This window comes from Petromyzon marinus, chromosome 57 (genome assembly GCF_048934315.1).
Source record: "Petromyzon marinus isolate PM22_M1 ecotype Great Lakes invasive population chromosome 57, UKy_Petmar_22M1.pri1.0, whole genome shotgun sequence".
In the NCBI taxonomy this organism is placed as follows: Eukaryota; Metazoa; Chordata; class Hyperoartia; order Petromyzontiformes; family Petromyzontidae; genus Petromyzon; species Petromyzon marinus.
Genome location: NC_133723.1, coordinates 6,485,807 through 6,511,789, shown reverse-complemented (window position 1 = coordinate 6,511,789; position 25,983 = coordinate 6,485,807). Strand labels below are relative to the sequence as shown.

At 53.6% G+C, this 25,983-nt stretch overlaps 1 protein-coding gene across 2 annotated transcripts; it reads right to left on the bottom strand.

The window, feature by feature from the left end:
- Positions 1-3,931: 3,931 nt before the first annotated feature.
- DAP3 (death associated protein 3) lies at positions 3,932-24,459 on the bottom strand. Of its 2 annotated transcripts, none has more exons than XM_032975880.2 (13): positions 24,373-24,459; positions 23,304-23,353; positions 12,740-12,871; positions 11,207-11,308; positions 10,339-10,447; positions 9,427-9,519; positions 9,133-9,263; positions 8,530-8,610; positions 7,649-7,807; positions 6,559-6,618; positions 5,742-5,831; positions 5,132-5,249; positions 3,932-4,929 (listed from the first exon to the last, which is right to left on the bottom strand). In XM_032975880.2, the coding sequence occupies exons 1-13, from the start codon at positions 24,446-24,448 to the stop codon at positions 4,844-4,846; spliced, it is 1,287 nt and encodes a 428-aa protein (XP_032831771.1). In that variant the 5' UTR covers positions 24,449-24,459; the 3' UTR covers positions 3,932-4,843. The 2 variants fall into 2 exon arrangements, with proteins under 2 accessions (XP_032831771.1, XP_032831772.1); XM_032975881.2 differs by lacking the exon at positions 24,373-24,459 and adding an exon at positions 24,149-24,238.
- Positions 24,460-25,983: the final 1,524 nt, after the last annotated feature.

The following is a 25,983-nucleotide window of genomic DNA, read 5'->3' as shown; positions in this document are numbered from 1 at the left end:
ACAGTACTGCGGCTTTTCTTTAATGTATCGCCATGAGTCTCTATGTAAGTATATGCGTCTCTGCAATTATCTGAGTCTCCAAGTAAAGCTGCCGTTTTGCTCGACTCTGATGGCGCAGCAGCAGCAAGGGGAGTCGGGACTTCCGAGTCCACCATTGTTGATGCATTGGTTGATTGATGGGTAGCCGTAGGCATAGCTCTCAACCCATCACGGTTTCGCCCCTATTCTTGGACAGGGAAATTGAGTTTTCAGGTCCATACGGCGTACAGCCGTTTCAATACGGGCAGCAAAAACATGTTTTTGTCTGTTTCTGCCTTGCGATGGTGACTTTGTGGGATGAACTTTGAGATTTATAAGGGGGCACAGGGTGATCAATAAGGTCTGAACTGGTCTCTAAAAAGGTAGGGCACCGATATGGGGTTAACAGGTATGTAGTGGCCGTAGAAATCCTGACTTGAAGCTTTCGTGACTGCAGGAATTCATATTCTTTGGGTCTTTCGGTAAAGTCACGAAGACAGGTTCAAAGAAAATAACAAAAAAACGACGTTTCGATCACAAGCCATCGTCATCAGTAGGAAAGATGACGATCGCTTGTGTTGTGATTAACACGTCGTAGTTTTTTGTTTGTTACATTTGTACTTAAAACTTTCGTGACTGCAGGAATTCCTATTCTTGGTTCTTTCGGTAAAGTCACGTAAATAGATAATAATCTGGCAACAAAGGAGTCATGTTTACATTGACCACAATACCTGCGGTCGGAATGCAAACAAAAAAACACATAACTCTGATAATGTATTTGCACTGTCCTTGAAATTGATTGGTCCACACCCGAGACAGCTTTCCTTAGAGCCCAGTCTCACATTGGTGTTGGACCAGAAGACGCCAAAAGGCGCACAACTCAAAAACAATGCACCATCAGAGTATGAGAGCTCGGTGAAGCATTTACACCATTGGAACCTCCTTTGCCAGTAGCAAAATATGATAATTGTTTTTTTACCTTTTTATCTGGCAAAACTGAAACCTTTTTAAAAGGATTAATGTCTGCATTAACCACAATACCTGCAGTCAAAATGCAAACAAAAACACACTATGATAATATATATGCATTGTCCTTGAAACTGATTGGTCCACACCAAGGGACGGCTTTCTTTTGAGCCTCGACCCAATTGGTGCTCGACCAGATGACGCCAAAAGGCGTCACACAGCTCAAAGACAATGCACTATCAAAGTAATGAGGGCTCGGGGTGAGCATCTACATAAGATGTAAAAAGGTTTTAGTTTCGTTGCCAGAAAAAAGGGGAAAAACCCTATTATTACATTTTGGTACTGGCAAAGGAGGTCTAATGAGGTCAAAAACACTATTATCATATTTTGCTACTGGCAAAGGAGGTTCCAATGGTACAAATAATAAGTTGAAAATAACAAAAGCAAAAAAAACCCACGACGTTTTGATCGTAACACAAGCGACTGCTTATAAGGGTTTATAATTTCATGGTATTTTATTATTTTTTTATCTTCTACCTACGTCACTTTCCCGAAAGAGCCTAAGAATGTGGCGGCCGTGGGTTGGGTTGTGAGCGTCGCCGGCGAGACAGCGCGTGGACATCGCCTCCCTCGCAGCGTCTGCTTGTTCACGCGGGCAGCCCGTGCCATGGGGGGGGGTGGGCGGGGTTGGTGAACAAGGGAATGATGGGCCCCTGTGTGTGTGTGGGGGGGGGCTACGTGCAGTGCTGTGCCTGACCCACAGGGGTCCAACGTGCACCGTGCTTCGTGAGCTAATCTCATTTTTGTTTGTAAGAGGCTTTAAGAGAGGAACGGCGAAGGAGGGGGACTGCTTAATGTTACATGGGGCAGTGTTGAGTCTATGGGCAGTGTTGAGTCTGTGGTGCAATGTTGAGTCTATGGGGCAGTGTTGAGTCTATGGGTAGTGTTGAGTCTATGGTGCAGTGTTGAGTCTATGGGTAGTGTTGAGTCTATGGGTAGTGTTGAGTCTATGGGGCAGTGTTGAGTCTATGGGTAGTGTTGAGTATATGGTAGTGTTGAGTCTATGGGCAGTGTTGGGTCTATGGGCAGTGTTGAGTCTATGGGCAGTGTTGAGTCTATGGTGCAGTGTTGAGTCTATGGGCAGTGTTGAGTCTATGGGCAGTGTTGAGTCTATGGTGCAGTGTTGAGTCTATGGGCAGTGTTGAGTCTATGGGCAGTGTTGAGTCTATGGGCAGTGTTGAGTCTATGGGTAGTGTTGAGTCTATGGGCAGTGTTGAGTCTATGGGCAGTGTTGAGTCTATGGTGCAGTGTTGAGTCTATGGGCAGTGTTGAGTCTATGGGCAGTGTTGAGTCTATGGGCAGTGTTGAGTCTATGGTGCAGTGTTGAGTCTATGGGCAGTGTTGAGTCTATGGGCAGTGTTGAGTCTATGGTGCAGTGTTGAGTCTATGGGCAGTGTTGAGTCTATGGGCAGTGTTGAGTCTATGGGCAGTGTTGAGTCTATGGGTAGTGTTGAGTCTATGGGTAGTGTTGAGTCTATGGGCAGTGTTGAGTCTATGGGGCAGTGTTGAGTCTATGGGCAGTGTTGAGTCTATGGGTAGTGTTGAGTCTATGGGGCAGTGTTGAGTCTATGGGTAGTGTTGAGTCTATGGGGCAGTGTTGAGTCTATGGGGCAGTGTTGGGTCTATGGGGCAGTGTTGGGTCTATGGGGCAGTGTTGGGTCTATGGGCAGTGTTGAGTCTGTGGGCAGTGTTGCGTCTATGGGCAGTGTTGAGTCTTTGGGTAGTGTTGAGTCTATGGGCAATGTTGAGTCTATTGGGCAGTATTGGGTCTATAGGCAGTGTTAAGTCGATGGCCCGTGTTGAGTCGATGGGCAGTGCTAATCCACGGGCAGTGGAGTCTATGGGCAGTGTTGAGTCAATTGGCAGCTGGTACAATCTGTCTACGTACAGCAACGGTGTAAAGAATTAGAAAAACAAACAGTTGCTGTGCGCGTTGAGTTTTACAATAATACAATGATTGCCCATTCAGTGTTCCGGAGAACTAATCGGATTTTGATTGGTTCTGCATGCAGAGTGCTACTCATCGTCTCCACGTGTGTGGGTGATTGAAACCTCACACGGGTGATGGTGGGGCTAATCCACCCATGGGTTGGGAGCAGTGACGAGCCATCGGAGAGCACATTTTTGTTTGCACATGCAGCTTGAAATCGCAGAGCCCGCGTAAAAACGACGTAAAACCTGTCTTTCCTCGTTATTTCGTACGGATTAATATCGGCAGATTAAAAATGTAAAACTTTAGATGTTGTTTATCCACTCAATTGTCTGTTCAGACGCAGAGTGGATCGGCGTCCGTTCCCCCTTGAAAGGCGTGAAGACGGCGGAGGAGTGTTCACGATGCCGGCCGACGGTTTGGGATTGTGGTCCCGCCACACGCAGGCCGCCGGATCTTGGACGGCGCCAGTGGTGGCATCGGGTGTCCTGTCACATCGAGATGGTGACTGGCAAGCCAGATGATTGCGTCAGGAGTAGCGGGAGTGGTGAATCATCGCTGCTTTGATGATGCCTCTGTACAGATCTCTCTCTGCGAGTCTATGGGTCTCAGTACGAGTCTATCCGGTCTCGGTGTGAATGTGTAGATCTCGATGCATCTATTGGTCTACGAGTCTGGGTCTGTACGTGAGACTATGGATCTCTGAGTCTGGGTCTCAGTGTCAGTCTACAGCTGTGATCTAACATCGACGTGGTGGTTGATGAGCCAGACGACTGTTCCAGGAGCAGCCGAGTGGTGAATCATCACCGCTGTGACAATGCCCCTGGAGTGATGACCAGAGTCTCCGCACACTTGCTGGAGCGTTTGTAATCTCCCATTGGTGAGCGTCGTCATCATCGTCGTCACCACTACCGAGCATCCACATCTGCCTTCTCACGACGAGCGGACGAGCGCGAATACACAGAGCGGACCTTTACTTCCAAAATAAACACGTAAAACGCGAAGCACAGAACAGCGTGTGACGAGGATATCCGACGAGGTGCGTCGTACACGGTGCGGGACGCGGAACCACAAGGGCTCCTGGGGCCGTGCGCCGTCTTTTTTAGCCGGCGACAATACTATCTGTGTGTGTGTGTGACACTGGGGCGTGGAGGTGCAGTGGTTAGCACGCTGTGCTACGAACCCAGCAACTCGTAATGGATTCTCACTCGGCCAGCGCCAATTTACCTGGTTAAATAAAAAATAGTAATTTTTAATTTAAATTTTACTGGGTGAGGCCCACTGAGCGGTGTAGCCCTTTTTCAGAGGCGACCTAGCTATCACAAATGATGGCTCAACGAAGTGGCTTATCGCGTGGAAATGTATGGCAGCCAGATACTCTAAACGAGTGATGTCGATTCTGAATGTGGAGGGAAAAACCGTAGGACCTGGATAAAAATCCCCGTGACCACAGAGAGAGAGAGAGACAGTCAACCTCCAAATATACATCAGCAGGCATCAAGCGTCGATCGAACCCACGACCTCCTGCATACCATGCAAGGTAGTTAACATCTCGCCACCGTGGCCCCTTGGGCATGGACATCCCCTAGGTCAATCCAGCCTTCAATGGAGTACCCGGTGTGATGCATAAACATCGCCACTCGGGGAGACAAAGGCGGCTGGGACGTGTTGCTGTTCATACTACCCACGTGCCATGCTGGCCTTCCGGAGGTGCTACTCGCCAACAGCGCATGGCCCAGCAACCTTAAGGGCTATACAGGGGATCGTTTGACTTATGCGACTGTGCCTGCCTGTACGTGGGTGTGAATATGACTGAGCATGTTGTGCTAAGTATGGGTGTGCGCGAGTACTCGTGTGTGCGTGTGTGCGCTACAGGAAGGCGCTGAGTCTCTCGAAGAGGCTCGGGTTTTTGTTGCTGAGGAAGATGAGCTCCTGTCTGCCTTCTTCTGTCCGACCTGGGTGCAAGAGATAAAACGCATCACCTTCACCGAAACCGTCGTCAAAATCATTGATGCGCATCACCATACGCTGACGTGTTGTCGCCGGCACGTGTCGCTGCGTCTCCGCGCGTTTTGACTTGTTTCACCGTGCGTGTGACGTTGGGCCCCACGTGTCGCTGCGTCTCCGCGCGTCGCCCGCACGCCCGCCCGCACTCACTCTTCTCGTGCTGCAGCCACTTCCTCTCCAGGTAGTACTGGTAGCAGCTCTCGAACTCCAGCTCGCTGTAGTCGTTCACCTGCACCGGCACGAAGGGGTCCAGGAGGTCGAAGCCGTCCTGGTGGGGAGAGACCGTGACGTTCGCAATAACACGCAGCAACCGAGGTCAGCTCCGACGTCGGCCGCAGCACCGGGGGACCACTTGTCCTATATGGCCGCTCAATGTTTCTCCGAAGGACCTTCAGCCTAAAAGTTGCTTATTGTTATTATGATATACCGGGTTTTTTCAGGGGCACAGCGTTATTGATACTTTGTTTTTTACCCCCATATCTGTACCAGAGAGCAACACTTACCCTTCCGCCCCGCTGTAGCGACGATGACGAGTGGCATTGCCAGACAAAACGAAATATTGTTTTTCGGAATTTTTGGCAAGTTATTTTTTTTTTTAAATCACAATTTTCGCCTATGACATGTGACAACCCGGTTTTAACAATGAACCCCCTGAAACCGTCGCCTCAAGTCACCAGAAGGGCAGCGCTCGATTCATCACAATTTGTTGACGGCTAGGTCAAGGGTCGGGGGTTTAGGGGTTAGAGGTCGCGGCCCGTACCTTGCCGAGCAGCTCCTGCGGGAAGTACGAGAGGCGGTTGGTGTAGAGGGAGCCGGTCTGCGTCACGGTGGACACCATCGCGCCGTTGCTCTGCACGCAGGCGCCAATGCGGTCACCGCACACCGCCGCCCCCGTTACACGACAACAACAACAACAACAACGGCACGGCCACTGCGACGGCGTGTTTAGATTTACGGACAGCGCCGTCGTTCACGCAAAAATTGCGTCCTCTCGCAATCGTTGGGAAGGAACCACCGCCACAAGCTGGATGGCGGTGGCAGCCAGGCGGTGAGCGGGCGCTGCTCACAACTGTCCAAGCTCTGCAGTCCTCTAGACATCACGATGTTTTTCAGCCAATTAATCGGTGTTTGTAAGTTTTGGGAGGAAACGCACGCGTGTGCGAGCGGGCGATGCTCTGTCCCCGTGCAGAAGGGACAGATGGAGATTAGTCCGCACTGTGCTGCACCGCAATCTCTGGCTGGGCGTGGACACTTCCTGAACGCCCACAGGAAGGGTTCACCGCAGCCGCCCCGAACAGGTCCGCGTGTGGAAGAGTAGGCCAAAATAAAACCTTTTCAGAGGAGTGCGCTCTAAGGGCTCCCTCTATTGGGAGCTCCCTTCTGCCGGCAGCGGCGTGAGCCGACAATTGCAGGGGCTGCGCCTTTACCGGAATCGCTGGACGATCCCAGATTGCAATTTCACAGCGAGGGAGCTTCATTGAGCATGCGCACACACACACACACGTCGTAACAACTGCTGCATTGTCCAGCGTTATCGATCCGCTGCCGGACAGGGGTGGGGGGGGGGAGTGGCTCACCCAGTCGTTGAGGACGAATTTCTTCAGGTTTCGCAGCAGCGTGATGTCTTCAACGTTCACCTGATGTGGGGGGCGGGGCCGGGCGGGGGGGAGACACGGGGAGGAAGAGGATCAGGAGGGAGACACGGGGGGGCAGGAGGATGGGGGGCAGGAGGATGGGGGTTGGAAGGGAGAGCGTGACCGTAGCAGGGACCACAATCCACGGAGCTCCAGAAGCCACTGGCTCCAGCCACGTCGCGTGCCCGGAGCTCTCCTTGTTGGTGTCTGTCTGTCTGCAACTACGAACCCGGCTACCCGAGTTCGATTCCCGCTCACGGCAAAACACCAGCGACGATTATCTGAACCGGTCGTGGGCCTCCCCTAGGTCGGCTCAGCCTCAAATGAGTACCCGGTTGCGGTGCGTAGTAAACATCGCCACTAGAGAGGCAAAGGCGGTCGGGCGTGGTGCTGCCCACCCACCCCCTCGTGTGCCGTGCCGGCCTTCATAGGTGCTCGCTGACAGCACTTGCCCCTACAGTCTGTTAAGGCTATACGGGCGATCTTTGTCTTTGTTTGTCTGCACGAAGGTGGAGCATCGGAGGAGCGGTTAGTCCACTGCGCTGGTGTAGTTATGGTGACGGGAGAACAGGCGGGAGTTGCTAAGGAGGGGTTGGGGTAAGCCTTGTCATAGCTAGGGGAGGGGGGGGGGCAGGGATTAGCAGTAAGGATGGTGATCGTGGTGGTAGGGTAGTGATAGAGGTAGGGGTGGTGATGGGGGCAGCGATGATGGGGGGGGGGCAGTAGTAGTTGGGGTTTGGGGTAGTGGTGGGGGTGGTGGTGATAGTGTTGGGGGGTAGGCATGGTAGGAGCCGAGGAGTGGGGGCAAGTGCATAGGAGCATCAGGACGAATATGTTGGGCTCGGGGAGAGGAGATGGCGACTGTTTTAAGGGAGGAACAGAAGCGGGTTCTTCGTGCAGACGATCGATCTGTGTGCTGCAGTGGGAGTTAGCTCGAGTGAAGGGGAGGTGAGAAGGCAAAAAGGGAAAGAATGCGTGACTGAGTGTCAGGGTGAGTTCTCTCTCTCTCTCTGTGCGTGCGCGTGGGGCTCACGACGCTGCGGTCCTCGTTGCGCAGCGACGTGCGTCCCCAGAGCGCGTTGACGCTGTCCACGGCCACCAGCAGCGGCTGCGCCATGGTGGCGCTCTGCTGCTTGAGCTCCTTGAAGAGGGCCCCCACGACGTCGCTCGCCACCTTGGGCCGCAGCAGGCCCTGAGCGCACGGCCCGCGATCGCGGGGCGACCGTCGGTGACGTCGCCGCACAAGCCGCCGTCGTCGTCGTCGTCATCATTCGATCGTCGGCATCAGCTTTGCCGTCAATGTCATCCGATCACCGTCGCCACCGTCATCCAAGCATCATCATCGTTCTTTTGTCGGTCTTCCGATCATTGTCATCGTCGGCATCATCCAATGACCACCACCACCACCACCAACAACGTACAATCAACATCATCATCGTCGTCGTCGTCGTCGTCGTGGTCGTCCAATCGGCACAATGAACATCCAATCTCGTAGTTGATTTTTGGGTCAGATCGTGGGTTGCTCTGAAACATTACCGGTGGTGCTGAAGCGGCGAAGCACTGGCCACGTCTGGTCATCACGTGACAACTTTATTCATTGGCTGCGTCGGACGGAGGAAGGTTTTACAACACGCATTTTTACTTGCACAATCTGACCCAAAATTCAACTCTGAATCAAAATATCGGTCGCCAAAGCCCACGCGTTCAATCATCCAATCGCTGGCAGCATCATCATCATCATCGCCATCGTTACCATCACCCAGTCACCGTTAGCATCGTGGGTTTATATTCACGAGCCCCTTGGCTCCTTCCTGCCCCCCCGCTCCGCTCCACCCACGACCGCCACACCCCCCAGTCCCCCCCCTCCCCGCCCCTTTGCCGCCGCCGAGTAGATTGTCACGGTGCCGCCGTTACCAGCTCGATCATCTCCAGCAGCGGCTTTCCCTGCTCCGTGCTCTCCCGCTTGCTCCACGTGTAGCTGTTCCGCGTCGTCATCTGCACACGCCGTTGCCCACCACCTCCTCCGTGTCAGTGTGGACGGGTCTCGCTGCGAGTCTACGGGTCTCTGTGTGATTATATGGGTCTATGTGAGTGTGTGCATCTCTGTGGGTCTCTATGTGCGTCACATGTGTCACTGTGAGTCTATGGGTCCCTGTGTGAGTCTATGGGTCTCTGTGTGAGTCTATGGGTCTCTGTGTGAGTCTATGGGTCTCTGTGTGAGTCTATGGGTCTCTGTGCTAGTCTATGGGTCTCTATACGAGCGCGTTCATCTCTAATGTGAATATGGGTTTCTATATAGCTCATCGGATTCTTCCAGTATAGATAAACATTCCGATATGCGAGTCTGCGGGTCTCTGTGTGCATCTACATCTCAAACGATGGACCACAAAGTGGTGACACAGACAAGCCACGCACTGGGGAAGGCTTTCTGCTTGTGACCTCTCCTATGACCCGCAAACTTGAGTGACCCCGTGGGCGGGACCCCCCCCCCGCCCCCGCCCCCGCCCCCGCCCCCACCTGCTTGAGGAGCCGCTCGTTGGTGGTGCGGAAGTGGCCGAGCCACGACACGGCCTGCATCGGCGTGTCCACGCGGCCCGGCCGGTACGCCGACGGCATGAGCTGACGCACGTCCTTCAGCCACTGGTGAGCTGCAGCGAGACGAAAAAGACAAAGGGTCCGCCCCGGCGTAGCGAGCAACCCATCGAGACCGGCGCGGAGCAACCAGGGCGCGCTGCGGTCCTCACTCGCGTCAACACACACGAGGCTCGCGGACGCACGCGCGCGTGAGCTCAGCGTCGGCGGCGAACGTACCGTCGGGGACGTGCAGCACCATCCACCCCTGGGACGCGCAGTAGTGCACGGCGTGGCACAGAGTCATCGACTTGCCCGTCCCCTTCTTCCCGTCTGAGCGGCGGCGGCGGTCGTACAGAGCTCAGGGAAAACCGACGGAACTTCACGACTCAAGCGAAAAGTCGGAGGGCTTGCGCAGGGGACACGCCACTGGACTGGTCGAGACTTAACGATGGAACGGCAGCCAAAGGAGGGAACGCATCTACCGCGTAGACGGTGCGATGCGATTAACTAAACTAAACTTTTTATTTTCCCAGGTATGCAGGAGGTCGTGGGTTCGACCCTGACGCCTGTATATAAGTCACATAAGTCAAACGATCCCCTGTATAGCCCTTAAGGTTGCTGGGCCATGCGCTGTTGGCGAGTAGCACCTCCGGAAGGCCAGGATGGCATGTGGGTGGTATGAACAGCATCACGTCCCAGCCGCCTTTGTCTCCCCGAGTGTTGATGTTTACGCATCACACCGGGTACTCCATTGAAGGCTGGATTGACCTAGGGGATCCCCATGACCAGGGGGCCACGGTGGCGAGATGTTAACTACCTTGCATGGTATGCAGGAGGTCGTGGGTTCGATCGACGCTTGACGCCTGCTGCTGTATATTTGGAGGTTGACTGTCTCTCTCTCTCTCTCTCTGTGGTCACGGGGATTTTTATCCGGGTCCTACGGTTTTTCCCTCCACATTAAGAATCAACATCGCTCGTTTAGAGTATCTGGCTGCCATACATTTCCACCCGATGATAAGCCGCTTCGTTGTGAGCTATCACACAGCCCAGCGGGGCCTTACCTGCTCAAATAAAAAATAGTTTACGGCTCAAGTTGAGATAACGACGATGCCGACGATGGCCGATTGGCGTCGTCTGCGTGCAGGATACAGATGACGTAGCGCACGACCGGCAGGGAGAGGTCGCTGCCCTTGAGCAGTGCGATGAGTTCCAGCGCCGGAGGCCGCACCATCAAGGACGCCTCGTTAAACGTGTGCATCTACACGGGGACACACGCGCACGGGGGGACACGTGGAGACGCACCGCGCACCATGTGCTCGTTCGAGGCCGAGTCGACCTAAGGAAGGCCCAGGACAGGTTCGGTTAATCGTCACTGGTGTTGGCCACGAGCAGGAATCGAACCCGGGTTGCGGGGTTGGCAGGGCAGCGGTCGGAGCGCTGCCGCTCCCCGCACACGGAGGAACGCCTCGTTAAATGTGCGCGTCTACACGGTGACATGGGGACACGTGGAGACATGCACGGAGGCACAGAAACACACGAGGACACGGAGACACATGGGGTCACATAGCTGCACATGGGTACACATGGGCACACAGAGACACACGGGGACACGGAGACACGGAGACACATACGGGGTCACAGAGACACATGGGGTCACGGAGACACATGGGGACGCACGGGGACTCGGGAGACACACATGTGGGGACACGGACACACGGAGACATATGAGGACGCGGAGACACATGGGGTCAAACAGCAGCACATGGGTACACATGGGCACATGGAGACACACAGCGACACACGGGGACAAGGAGACACACACGGGGACATGGAGACACAGAGACACACGGGAACTCGGGAGACACACATGCGGGGACTACGGAGACAGGCGAGGACGTGGAGACACACACGGGGTCAAGTAGCAGCGCACGGACACGCGGGACCACAGATCCAGCGCCAGGATTGAGTGCCCTCCCGGGCCCGGTTGATTCGCGACCTCTGACGCGGTGACCCCCACCTGCTGGTAGAACCTGCGGGGCAGGCCGTGCGGGAAGACGGTGGCGATGTCGGACGGGGAGATGGTGTAGAACCGCCCCGCGTGGCTCTCCGAGTGCAGTGCCTGCAACCAAAACGCGGGCCCCGTTCATTGTCAACCCTCCGTCATCATGATCATCATCATCATCATCCACCACCACCACCAGCATCCTTTTAATCCTCCCAGCAGCAGCAGATTTTGGCTAGCCATCGAACAAAGACGGTCACCACATCGCATGCTTTCAGACGCGCTTCTGCAGCCGTCTGGAACGCTCTTCCTTACAATATTAGGATGCCACTGGAGCTGTGAACTTTTAAATCTAGATTTAAAAGTACATTTTTTTTCTTAACCGCTTCTTGTCTCTTAGTTTCTTGTCCTTCTCCCGCACCTCCGATGAGCATGGCTGGCTAAGCACGGTGCGAAAGAAGTTCAACACGCATACATCAGTCATGTGACCACCATCACTGCCGTCGCCATCACCTTGTCGTCAACATCGTCATCATCACTCTCACCGTCATTATTTTTGCGCGTAACATCACACGGCCATCCTCGCTCGCGATCACGTCACGCTCGGCGGAGTCGCAAACGCCGCGAGTGCAGGCCTCTCTCGCTCTACGCGGTCCTAGTAGTAGTAGTAGTAGATGCTTTCCAAAAAAAGGGGGCGAACAAAGTGAAATTGTGGACCCGCATGGTCACCCAACGCACAAAGCACCGCACGAGGAGACAGCTGCCTGCAGAGTAGCACACAGAGTGCACACACACACAGTACACACACACACACACAACACATACAGTACACACAGTACACACACAGTACACACACACCGTACACACACACAGTACACACACACACACAGTACACACACACACAGTACACACACACACAGTACACACACACAGACAGTACACACAACACATACAGTACACACAGTACACACACACACCATACACACACACAGTACACACGCAGTACACAAACAGTACACACACAGTACACACACAGTACACACACACGCAGTACACACACAGTACACACACAGTACACACACACGCAGTACACACGCAGGACAGAAACAGTACACACGAAGTACACACAGACACAGTACACATGCAGTACAGACACAGTACACACAGACACAGTACACATGCAGTACACAGACACAGTACACATGCAGTACACAGACACAGTACACGTGCAGTACAGACACAGTACACACACGCTACACACAGCAAGCACACAACGTTGCCCCACGTCCGACCGCATATCCGCATGTCGAGTGAATTCCAACCGCGTAATAAAGCGAAGTTTTGGGTAGAAGTGGCTTGGCACCACGGACAGCGCCACGCATCACAAACCCGCGTACAGCGACGGGGAACCTGCGCCGGGGTTTGACTCAACGGCCCCGACCCACCGCTGTCGCGCGACCAGCGCGTCCGCGAACCGACCGTTGCCCGGCTCTCCCTCACGGCGGAAAGTGAAAAAAAACCGCTTCCACCAATCGCGCCGCGACTCACCGGATCGGCCTGCGCGGTCCGGAAGATGGCGCGCGGCTCCTGGGCGGTGACGGCGGCGGTGAACTCGGCCTCCGGAGCGGCCGACGCACAGCTCGCCCGCGCGCCGGCGTGCAGCAACCGGCTCAGCGGACTCTACCATGGGGGCACGGAATACGGGGGGGGGGAAGGGGGGGGGGGACTGAGCGCAGTGTGTGGTGTCTTGTGGGCAAGACGTGATGCCCTCTGCTCACGTCTGCAGATCCATGAACACTCCCTGGTGAGGGGGGCCCTATCGAAATAAAAGTTGTGGTCATCCTGTGGTCATCATGACCTCTGCTAGTCGTTTCCCCGTCCCGTGACCTCTGCTAGTTGTTTCCCCGTCCCGTGACCTCTGCTAAGTTGTTTCCATCCCGTGACCTCTGCTAGTTGTTTCCATCCCGTGACCTCTGCTAGTTGTTTCCATCCCGTGACCTCTGCTAGTTGTTTCCATCCCGTGACCTCTGCTAAGTTGTTTCCCCGTCCCGTGACCTCTGCTAGTTGTTTCCGTCCCGTGACCACCGCGAGTTGTACCCCCGTCCCGTGACCTCTGCTAGTTGTACCCCCGTCCCGTAACCTCTGCTAGTTGTTTCTCCATCCCGTGACCACCGCGAGTTGTTTCTGTCCCGTGACCTCCGCTAGTTGTTTCCATCCCATGACCCCTGCAAGTTATTGCCCTCCCATACCCACCGCGAGTTGTTGCCATCCCGACCCACAGCTGCGTAGTCTGGACGGGATTGAGAACGCATCGTGGCTTCACATCACAGTCCACGCACCACCCCCCCCCCAACCCACCAATGCTATGTTTGTCGGTCAGTCCCGTTCGCTCGTTACGAGGGACAAGGGGTATTGGAAGGAGGTCGATCTTCTGCTTTGTTTTTGTTTGTTATTTGAATGGTGCGGGCGTTTAATAAAAGAGGTCACGGTCGCCCTCTCGATCCACGTTGGAGACAGATACTCCTTGCATCGGCTGTGCAGGGATTGTTGCACGTCGTTCAGATTTTTTGGAATGCGTTTGTTAGAACATCAGCACCAGCCATAAGGAGGAGTGGTGGAGTGCTGGAGTAAAAAAACAAAAACTAATTTTTAGCGCGATGGGTAAATTTTTTCTGTTCTGTGCAGTCGTTGGTGACCATGGCTGAGAAGATCACCGTGTGACTTGAGACCCCGGTTGAAATCGCTGCGGCGGTAACCCGGATTCGAACCCAGTATCTCTTGAGCCGAGTCAGTGGCCACCTCCACTTGGATTGGACTTTAGTGAAGCCAACGGGATGCACCTGGCTGCGTGTTCTGCGTGTGCTGCGATGTTTCTAGGTATCCGCAAGCGTATCAGGCGATCCTTCATTTCGTTGAGAGACACCGCGAGACTCTTAAGGAGCACTCAACATCTTAAACGATCGCGAGCTCTCCGTGTTCATCCCCACGTGTGTCCCTACGTGTGTCCCTGCGCGTGTCCCCGTGCGTGTGTCCACGTGTGTCCACGTGTGTTCCGTTCCCGTGTCTCCCCGTGCGCGTCCATGTGTACGTCTTTGTTCCCGTGTGTGTCCCTGTGCATGTCCCTCCCATGTGTCCTCACGTGCGTCCGCGTGTCTCCACGCCCTCCATGTGTGTCCTCGCGTCTGCTCAGAGTATGTAATTAAACATTACGAAGAGGGCATTTAAATACGTCGGAAAAATCCTCCAATGATAACGAATCGAACCGTGGATTAAATTTGCCATCGCTCTGGCGGCACTGGCCATATTAATAACGCAGGAAATTGAAAGGGGTAGGATTTTTTTTTTTTACAACAAATTGCGGTTCTGGCTGGCAGGGCCCTTTTACAGAAACATTAAGGGGTGACCTTTAGGCTGAAGCGGCGATCCTTTCATTTCGCGCGACAGAAAATAAAATTGAATTCCTTTTCCCCCCCCCCCCACCTCTCGCTTTAACAATTTTTTTTCGCTTCCCTTCTCCCTTAAACGGAACACGACGGCGGTACGCAACGAGAGCACCCCCTGCCGTGCGTCGGCACGTATCAGACGACGACGAGGGACACCTCCTCCTCGTCATCAGTGAACGTCGAGGCGAGGCGGCATCCGTCACGAATAGCTAGCACCGCGCCGAGGGTGAGGAGGTTAATTGTCCACGTGGTCTCCCTCACCTCCCCACCGCCCGTGGCCTAGGCCTCCCACCAACCGTCCCACCTGCTAGCCCACGAGCCTGTAGCCCGCAAGCCTCTGGCCTGTTCACCTGCCTGCTAGCTAGTCCATTAGCCCGACACACCATGAACTTGCCGAGCATCCCGCGAGCTCGCTAGGCCAGCAGCTCACTAGGCCCCCCCCAGCGCAATAGGTTCCTTGCTCTCCCACCTACTCGCTGACTATCCCCGCCAGGTCACCAGCTAGCCCACTAGCCGCTCACTCGCTTGCACGCCTGTTCCCGCGCGTTGTTTTCGAGAGGGGAGGGTCGCGTGGAGGTCGCGTGGAGGTCGCGCCGTGAACAAGCAAGCGAGTCCGGTCGAGGCTGCTGGACGCCGGCGTCCGTCGCGCGGCCACGACACGAAGGTCGTGTGTCCCCCCCCCCCCTAACCGTGTCTCACTGTACGCGTGCACTGTACGCATAACGCCGCCGTCGCATCCCCACCGCTCCTTCAACGGAGGAGGAATCGCAAAACGGCACGAACTCTCTCTCTCTCCTGAAGCCCTCTCGTCGTGGCCGGCAGACCTCAACACACGCAACTGGGTGGTCTGATGCTGCGTTTCACCATCTCAGTGGGCCCCAATCGCATCGCGAGTACAGCCACCGTGCAAAAGTAGCTTGCCAGTGCATTGCATGATAGCACACAATCCACCAGGACGGCACCCCATGGATTCACGCATTCAATGTGATTGGTGTTAATGAAGCCTCGGCAAGGCCTGGCAGAGACTATGGGTTGCTCAGCTGGACAGGAAGTGTTTCACCCTCATAAAGGTGAATCAGTTTTCCAGAGACACAATATTACCACTTACGATGATCATGATGATGATGCCGACGACTTTAAAGATGCTACTGCTGTTGCTATTGTTGATGATGATGATGCTGCTGCTGCTACTGAGGATGTTGTTGACAAGGACGATGCTGACATTGATGATAACCTGCTGCTACTTTTGCTGTTGATGACGATGAAACTGCTGCAACAGACAATGATGCGGTTGATATTAATAATTAAGATGATGATGAAACGGTTGACATAGATAATGATGGAACTGTTGACACCAATGATGATGCGGATGCTGCTGCTGGTACTGATGACATACCTGTCAACCCATACGTTTTACCCGTATTCATGTACAGGGAAACTGCGTTTTCAGGTCCATACGGTGGTTTCAATACGGGCCAACAAAAATAATTGTGTCTATTTGTTTGTGTGTCTCCCTTGTGATGGGACATTGGAGGAAGAACGTTGAGATTTCTAAGGGCACGGGGTGACCAATAAGGTCCGAGAATTGGTCTATAATAATGTATTGTGGTGAAATACGCGGCACACACTGTCGGCCGAGGGCAACCGAGGACAAGCACACGTGCGCGTGTGCAACACGAGGTTGCACGGGCAAACCGCCACCTAATTTGGGAGAGAAGCTGGTGCAGACCAGGTCGGCCCGGGGTTTCACGCTGACACCGGAGGTGTTGCCAGGGAGACGTGCGATGAGGGGTGATTGACGGCCTGCCAGGCGCCAGCCTGTCTGGCCCTAGAGAGACACAAGGGAGGAGCTGGACAATTGGGAGGGGTATATAAGGACGGGCGTGAGAGCGGAGCGGGGAGTTCGTGTTGCTGGGGACAAGAGAGAGGAGACGTCTCGCCGCTGCCGCTCAAGCCGGGAACGGAACTCAACCCTCACGAGTCGCCGGGCGGGTGAGGGTCGATCCCCCCGCCCGGGATGGACGAGTGAGTGGGCATGAGGGAACATAGGCGAGGGCAGCGGTGGAGTGTGAGAAGCTGGGTGCAAGCCTCTGTGCGAGAAGTTGTGCGAGCGCTGCTGAGTGCAAGCCCCTGCGTGAGAGGTGCTGTGTGCGATCCTCGGTGTGAGCGCCACTGTGTGCAAGCCCCTGCGTGAGAGGTGCCGTGTGCGATCCTCGGTGTGAGCGCCACTGTGTGCAAGCCCCTGCGTGAGAGGTGCTGTGTGCAAGCCTCTGGGTGAGAGCTGCTGTGTGCGAAGCCTTGAGTGCGGAGCTGCGCGAGAGCGACTGTGTGCAGGTTAGCGAGGTGTAACGTAGATAAGAGTGGGAATTGGTTAACAGAAGTGACCGTATAGACAGTGATAGGAGTGCCTACAACTGGTGAAAGAATAGGCTAATAAAGTGTAAGCAGGTGACCTGTTACAACGTTGTCAGTCCGAGTGATTTTACAAGACACTACAATAAGGTGGAGCGCCGATAAGGGGCTGTGATGATGAAGACGCTTTCGGGACTGATGATGCCAACGCTATGATGCTGATCTTGTTGCTGCCGCCGATCGATGATGATGATGACGACGACGATGCTGCCGACACCATCTTCACCGTTAGCCCTGGGAGACATGAGCTTGCGTGATTGTATCCGTGTCTCCCGGTACCGCTCTCTCTCGGCCGGGCGTCATCAATGACCGCTTAACGACGCCGCTGCCCGCCCCCCCCCCCCCCCCCCCCCCCGCACTCCTTGCACCACCGAGGTCGCTCCCCGCCGCCTCCCGTGACCCGACCTTTAGAGTGGCGTGGCACGGTCCGGCTCGGGGGACTGGCGAGATTTAATCAGCGGCGCCGTGGGCGTCGTCGGTGAGGGGGGAGGGATCGTGGCGGGGATCGCGTGCGGTGCGTGCGGAAAGAACCTCTTGTCGATCCGCTGCTGGATGACGGCAACAGCCCCCCCCCCCCCCCCCCCTCCACTATCCGTCGCGGGAGAGGGGGTGAATCGACCACGCGCCCCCCACGCCGGTCGGTGCTGGTTGAAGGCGGGGGGGGGGGGTGGGGGGGGGAGCGTAGGGGACGTTGGAGCAGAGCTGGGCGGGATCCTGCTGCGCCGCTCCTCCGCCCACGGAGGGCCGATTTGATGAATGACGCCGCGCGGAGTCCTCCGACAGGAGACTCGGCACTCCGCGCGACATCACGGCGAGATTAAAACTAAAAATAAATATATAACGGGCGCACAGACGCTCTCACGCGCACACAGAATCGGCGACTAACTCTCTCGTCACTGCAGGGCTCACGGAGCGCAGGCAGTGCCGACCGCGTCGTAAGCACTCACCGCACAAAGGCAAAGACGCCCCGGGGTAGCCGACGCAGACTGTTGGGGCAAGTGCCGTTAGTGAGCACCTATGAAGGCCGGCACTGCACACGAGGAGGTGAATGGGCAGCACCACGCCCGACCGCCTTTAATCTCCCCAATGCTGATGTTTTACACACCACACCAGGAACTAATTTAAGGCTGAGTCGACCTATGAGAGGCCAAAAACCGATTCAGATATCCATCACTGATGTCACCCGTGAGCGGGAATCAAACTCGGGTTGCTGGGTTCGGAACGCAGCGCGTTAGCCAGAGACAATATTATCCCAGCGCAGCGTGCGAACCACTCCACCACCGCCCCACCCTCACTAAGACAAAAATCCCCCATAAAGCCTTAACAGACTGTTGGGGAAAGTGCTGTTAGTGAGCACCTATGAAGGCCAGCACTAGACAGAAAGGGGTGAGCGGCCAGCACCACGCCCGGCCGCGTTTGTCTCCCCTAGTGGCGATGTTTTATACACACTGCACAAGGTACTCATTTGAAGCCGAGTCGACTTAGGAGAGGCCAAGGACCAGTTCAGATAATCGTCACTGGTGTTGACTGTGAGTGGGCATCAAACTCGGGTTGCCGGGTTCGTAGCGCAGCGCGCTAACCGCTGCGAATAATATACAACAAAGACAAAGCTCCACCATGTAGCCTCAACAGACTGTTGGGGCAAGTGCCCCGACAGCTCCTCCCCCACCCTGCCTGCACACACACACATGGCCACACCACGCGGTAGCGCTCTCTCTCTCCTCCCTCGACTCAATCGATCAATAACCCCCCCCACCTCCTCTTTTGCGGTTGCCTTCCGCCCCCCCCCCCCCCACCGGCCTCGTCTCCCCGAGCGTCCGAGCGCTCGCGCAGATTTCCCAGAGCTCCCCGTGGGCTCTGGCGATTCATTAGCGGCGCCACTCGTCACCGAGTTTTTGCCCGGGCGCCCCCCTCCCCGCACACCGCCCCCACCCCCCCCCCCCCGCGTAAATCCCACGGAGGGTGCCGGATAGCGACAAAAACGGCACTGCAAGACGCCGGTCACGGCACCCGGGGCCCACTTCGTGCTCCTACCCGAGTCTCCGTAACTGTTCGTAAATTGAGTAAAATTCAATCCTGGTTTTATCCTGCGCTGCTATCGGCGTCATGAAGAGCAAGAATTCGCTCGGCTCTTCATGGACCGTTTGTAAAATCATTAGTCTATGGGCAATTTTAGTTGACGGGAAATTGTTAGTCTATGGGCAATCCATAATAGAGGTTTTGGGTTAGATCGCGGAAATGTATAAATGTGCCATTAAAACCCGCCACCACCCGACACAGCCAACTAGTAAGGTTTGTCACGTAAACAGGACGTGCCACTTCGTCACTAGTAGACTTGGTTCATCAACGACTAAACACTGAGGTACCCCCCCCTGGTGAGACACTGCTTAACCAATACATACTTCACTTGGAATGGAACTTTCTACAAACAAACTGAGGGCACCCCAATGGGCTCCCCCCTATCTCTGGTTGTAGCCAACATTTTCATGGAGAAATTTGAGACTGACGCCATCCAGACTGCCACTCTGCGCCCAACCTTATGGAAGAGATACGTAGATGACACTTTTGTCATCTGGCCACATGGCCGGCCTGCTCTAGACCAATTCCTCGACCACATCAATTCCATACATCCAGCCATCAGATTTACCATGGAAGTCGAAAAAGATGGCAAGCTACCTTTTTTGGATGTCCTAATAAAAAAGAGACCTGATGGTTCAATGACCCACTGTCTACAGGAAAGCTACCCATACAGATGCTTACCTGAAACCGGATTCCCACCACCATCCATCCCAGAAGAATTCCCTCATCAAGACTCTGCACCATAGAGCCCAATGCATATCCGACCAGGAACACATAGCCAGTGAACTCAAGCACGTACACCAAGCTCTTAAGGCTAATGGTTACTCAGACTACACAATCCGCAAAGCTATCACTCCAACCATGAAGAAGGACCCTCTTGAGGAGCCTTTCAAAACCATCACTTTACCCTACATTGCGGGGATAAAAAAAAAGATCTCCAAAATCTTGAATAAACACAAGATCCAGGTCCGATTCAACACATTACATAAAATCCGTGATCTGGTTCCGTCTGTAAAATATGTGATTCCAGACAAACAGTACCCTGGCGTCTACAAACTAAGTTGCCTCTGTGGTAGTAGTTACATTGGAGAAACCAAACGACATGTCTCGGACCGCATTCGTGAACACAAAGCAGACCTAAAACACGGTAGGACCAACACCTCGGCCGTGGCAGATCACTGTTATAACTCAGTAGGCTCACATGACATTGACTTCTCCAAGACAGAGGTTCTTTGCAAGCCATCTGGCTACCATGAGAGATTAGTTCATGATGCTATCCACATATACAAACAGAGACAATTTCAACCGAGAAGATGGATTCTGGCTTAGCAATCCTTGGAAGGATTTGATAAACCATTTAGGGTCTTAATTGATTGTTCATGCTTATGGTGGCTTTCAGACCGCATACATTATTTTCGTCTCCCCCCCTCCTCTTTTCCGAACATAGATGGACTCGTCCATCTGAATAACTGCCAAATCGCTCTCCGTGGTGCTAACGTTAAAAAAACGCCACTTTTTTCAAATTTTCTTGCTGTGGTTTTCACACCTGATGATCATTGCTTGTGTTGCAGTCTAAACGTCGTGAGAATTTTATATTTTTATTATTTCCCTTCTACGTGACTTACCGAAAGAACCAAGACTATGCATGAACATTATCTCTGCTGAAGCCCTCTTGTCGTGGCCAGCAGAGCTCGACATTGACATCGAGATACTGAACACATTGCTGCTGCTACCATCACAAGCAAGAATAGAACCCCTCTCGTTAGAGAACGTGGATATCACTGAGCTTCTGCCGAGATCCCTTCAATCGCAAGTCCAGTTCACGGCACTGCAGGCGACCTACCGATAGACTGTGGTGCGATGATTTAAGAAAATCGCCCCCGTTGTTTCAATCGCCAACTTTGGCCGGGAAGATGGAATCGAACCGGCAACCACCGTCACACCGCCATGGCAAGCAGCGTCCTTTTAAAGCCAAACGATCCGTTTGACGGCAGGCGCACTTTGCTGGCGCCGGGGCCCGGCGTGACCACCCGTGAGGCCCTATCAACCGGGGCCACCTTTGCACGCGAGCGGCCAGCGTCGTAATTGGCTTCTCCAGGCCGTAGCGCCGTGGTGTGGGGGGCAGATTAAAGGGCCCTTCTCCCCAGAGGTGTGGCTTTACAATGCCAGACACCAGAATCAGTATGGGATTAAAATAAGCGGCCTCTTTGTCATCTATTCTGAATTTCAAATAATTTATTTTGTCCACGGCCACTCATGCGCCTCGTTTTATTAAAGTACATCGCCCCCCCCCCCAACGCCCCCCCTCCCTCACCACTACTCCAGCATTTAGATCAGTTTCCAATCTTTTTCAAACGTTATTTTGTTCCTGTTCAGAGATTTGGAAGCCACGGCTGCAATTACGATTCACCCTCAGCGAAACGTTCACCACAATGTGAAACAAATAATATATATTTGAAGTCAAACCGCGGCCCTGATTGTTACAAACTTAAAAAGAATAGCGATACATATTGCTCCAGATGTGTATTTATATTAGTTGTAACTGTATCAAATCGTGACGAATTGTTCTGTCATTTCCTTGTTGTACTGGTCCGGCTTTATATTACGATGCAAGTTGTTCCCCGTTTTGTATTGTTAAGCACCGCAATCGTTTGTTTAATTTCAGTGTTTTGATTTTAATATCCTAAATAATAATTCAAAAAAGATTTACGCTGATTTGGCCGCTGCTGTCTGATGTATCGATTTTAAACCCAGCTCTCCGTTTGTAACTCCACCGCTGGATGAAAATCCTTCCCAGGCTATCCCAATCCACAGCTAGATAGGGGCCTTACCATACGTCACCACGCCGCTCAGCCCATGCTGGTGAAGAGGAGGCAACTTCCGGGCCTGCTTAAGATACCGCTCGCCACGGATGCTGGCCGTGGCCGAGAATCGAACTTGTGTAGCCAGGTCATGTGCTAACCACTGTGCCAAAGCTCCGCAGACAACCAATCGGTACCCGGGATTATGCATGCCTGTTCAACGGACTTGTCGGAAGGGCAGCACAGGTCTCCCTGGACAAGGAGACTCTCGTCTCAATGACCTGCTGTATATTAAAAGTTTAATCATTAGGTCAGACCAGGTGACTCAGAGGTGATCGTGCTGAGCCGGCACCGCTGAGATCCTGGGTTGGTTAAGTTTTAAGTAAAAATGTATTGTGTTTAACCAGGTGAGGGCTCAAGAGAGCGGGATGAGTCTCAGTTTAACATGTAGGCTTTTACGACCAATATTATCCATAATACAGGTTTTTTTGTGGATTCACTCTCCAACACACCGGTGTGTTGAACTAGTAACACATTGCCCTGTTCTCTTTACGTGACAAACCTTACTAATTGGCTGTGTCGGGTGGTGGCGGGTTTAACGACACATTTATATTTACGCGATCTAACCCAAAAAAGAACTGTATTAAGGATGAGTCTCATTTGGAAGAGTGACCCTGAGGCATTGTTATGCGAGTAGGGGGGTGATGATTGCTGCTATATGTGTGTAAAATCCCAGTTGAGTAACTTGAGGGTAACTTTCGAATTCGGCAAGTTTGGACCCTGGCACCGGTGGTCAACTCTTGTTTATGACGTCACGGGATCTTTAACGTCTGCTGTGATCGAAGCAGACGGCACGAAATACGACTACGGTTATTACACAGCGCGGTATTATTAATCAGGGCGGCCACTGGCTTTGAACCATGAACCTCTGCAACAAGCTGTGAATGCGCTACCACTTGGTCATGTCACCACTGGGTTAATATCCAGGCTGCAAACGCTTGCGATTAAACTGGACTCTCAAGTGTGGAGCCCGTCACCAATGACTGGAAAAATAAACCCATCGCATCAAATTCGGTTCTGCGTTGCAATCACGCGCAATGTTGCAAAAGCCCAGCTACGATGAGACTTAGAAATATCAGTCTGTCTGTCATGCGATGAACGTTACTCTCAGTGGCGGCACTGTTGGTCAAGTTCCGTTCTTCTGCTGTGTGGAGACGTAGTTCTGTGGTATTAACTTCCACGGTTCATACTGCAATATTGAGAGTTAATCTCAACGCATGACACCGATGGCACAATCAGGATAAGATTGGACTTTTTTATTTTTTTTAAGTTCAACCACTAAGTCGCTTGAGTAAATTGATGCTGCACGGAACTCACCAGCTGATCTGCTCGCAGTCTCACGTGTAAGGACTTGAACAGCGCCATGCCTGAAACAACAGCGGACGTCGTGTGAACGTCAAACGTGAAAGCTAAACAGCACGGCGAAATGGGGGGGTTTCAGCACCAGAGATGGGGCTGATGGATCATGGCTAGCGTCCGGTTGAATACTTTGGATAGTGATGGGCTAAGGTACTGCATTAACAAGGTTGGCTACGTGCGGTGCGAAATAAGTCCAACATACGTACATAGGTATTGTAATAATCTAGATTTGAAGTTTTGTAATGACGACGATGTGTATCCATCACCGAGTCTGGACTCTTTTTCAGGAGGGACCTACCAATTATCGCAGCCGGGGGGGGGGCGATGGGTGCCTTGCATAATCCCGACTGCCCCGAAATATCCCAAAGCGCCGCTCGCCACCCAGTGACGGAGACGTCACCAGGCTGAGAGGTGCGCCTTGAGGGCCACACGTGAAAGCGTCACGAAAGAAAAAAAAGGCTCCCTGACAGGAGGTGACGGGACAGCACCTGGTGCCATGGGTTGACCCGACCGAGGTGAACGGCAGATTCACCCTGGGTCACCAGCAAGACGAAAGCAATGACGGCAGCTAGGGCACTTCGCCCAGCAGCTTTAACGAGAGCGACGACGACACGAACTGCCGCAGGAAAATCCAAGCGAGGCAATAGCGCGCACCTGCAGAGGCAGTGCTGAACATTCCACATTCTTATGGCGGAGGGGGGGGACAAGTCTCCTCATAGAACCGCCGTTGCTCTTCGCCCCCCCCCCACCACCACCAAGTGGTTATTAAACAACGCAACACTTGCAGCCACAATCACAACAACCTCAGTCAGTCAGCGCCGTACACGCCAAGGTCTATCGCGAGCCGAGGTCACCGGGGAATGCAACCACCCGCCAGCTTGATCGGCGGTGAGATGACAGCGGGCGAAGGAGGAGGGGGGGGGGCATTGGGGTTAGGACGCTAAGGTGGGGGGGGGGGGCAAGCTATAGGGTTGGAGCCCGGGTCAGGTTCCCGGGGGAAGCGAAGGGGGAGTCCGCGGGTCCGCACCTGCAGGCAGCCTGGAGAGCGTGGCCGTGTACGCCCTGGGCGCAGCCATCTTTGCAGTGGTGGGGACGCGTTGCATTGTGGGGGGGCGGGGGGTGCAATCAGTGGTCGCTAGGGGCAGTCACGTGCGGCGGTTACCAATGGTAGGGAGGTGGGGGGATTAGTGGGGGGCGGTGGGGGTAGTGGGGGGGGTTGTGGGGAGATAGTGGGGGAGGGGGGTAGTGCGGGCCGGTGGGGGGTAGTGGGGGGGGTGTGGGGAGATAGTGGGGGGGGCAGTGGGGGGATATTGGGGGGGGCGGTGGTGGGATAGGGGGGGGCGGTGGGGGGTAGTGGGGGGTGTGGGGAGATAGTGGGGGGGCGGTGGGGGGATAGTGCGAGGCGGTGGTGTGATAGGGGGGGGGCGGTAGGGGGTAGTGGGGGGGTAGTGGAGGCGGTGGTGGGCGGTCCGAGGATAGTGGGGGGGGGGTGAATCTATAGGCCGACGATTCACATCGTATACCTCGATATGCGACAGAGATGCGTTCCTGGAGCGTCGTTCGCACATTGAAACTTCTTCGTCTGCGGTATTGAAAAACGGAAACATTTGTACGGTGAGGTTGCGTTTCCCCAGCCTTCGTAACTTACCATCTCATACTCTAAACAATTAATAACGTTTTATTCATATTATAAACAAAGACAATTTCTATTGACAACAATTGCACCTTATTTTTTACCGTATTGTATTGAAAATAATAACTGACGAATACAAGTAACGCAGTGCACTTGCAAAGTACATTCACACTCACCAATGCAGCCACGAGGTTGCAATGTATATTCATCGGTCGTGCGGACAGAATCAATTGCATTCGATTCTCATGAGATTATTTGTTATCTGATTTTTATGCAATAAAGCGGCAAGATAATATGCATTGCATTATTTTTTTTGTAATTCTCTAGAATTTTAAGAATACAATTCTCACTGTCAATGTCTCCCGAACTTTTTTTCTACGGCTTCAATGCAACAACTCAATGTTACTTGTCACACACGGAAAATCACTTTGACATCCAGTTTACCCAGCTATGTTGGCTGCCACTCACAACCAACCGAGTTATTGTTTGTTATGGAGAGGGAAGCCCAAACAGTAGCCATCCTGCCACGACATTTCGAGGATTTTAAAGGTTTTTTTTATATTCTCTTGGATTTTAAGAATATCGTTCTTACTTGTCAATCAATGCCTCCCGAACTTATTCCATCGTTTCAATGCAACAACTCAATGTTACTTGTCACACACGGAAAATCACTTTGCATCCAGTTTACCCAGCTAGGTTCGCTGCCACTCAGGCACACATCATTCCTAATATCGCACGATTATTTGGTGGTGGTGGTGTTGGTGGTGACATTTGCTACTGCTCCCTGCGTTGGCAGTGGTGATCCAGCAGATGGCAGTCCGCACAGATGGATTCAAGAAAGCACCCAGCACGATAGGGGTTTTTTTTCCCCCCTTCAAAATTGTATCTTTCTGCAGAGGGTCACGGTTCGACACCAGCGGCTGCCCCGATTAATACTATGAGTTGGTCAGCCATAAAGAAACACGTCGCTTTACAATGGACGTGACGCTCACAAGAGAGGGCCGT

Coding starts and splice junctions, on each gene's coding strand:
- DAP3 (XM_032975880.2), bottom strand. CDS start 24,448: ATGCAACGCGTCCCCACCACTGCAAAGATGGCTGCGCCCAGGGCGTAC. Junction 10,448..11,206: donor CCCGCAGGTTCTACCAGCAG/GTGGGGGTCACC, acceptor GTCCCCGTGTAG/ATGCACACGTTTAACGAGGC. Junction 6,619..7,648: donor GCAACGAGGACCGCAGCGTC/GTGAGCCCCACG, acceptor CCCCCACATCAG/GTGAACGTTGAAGACATCAC.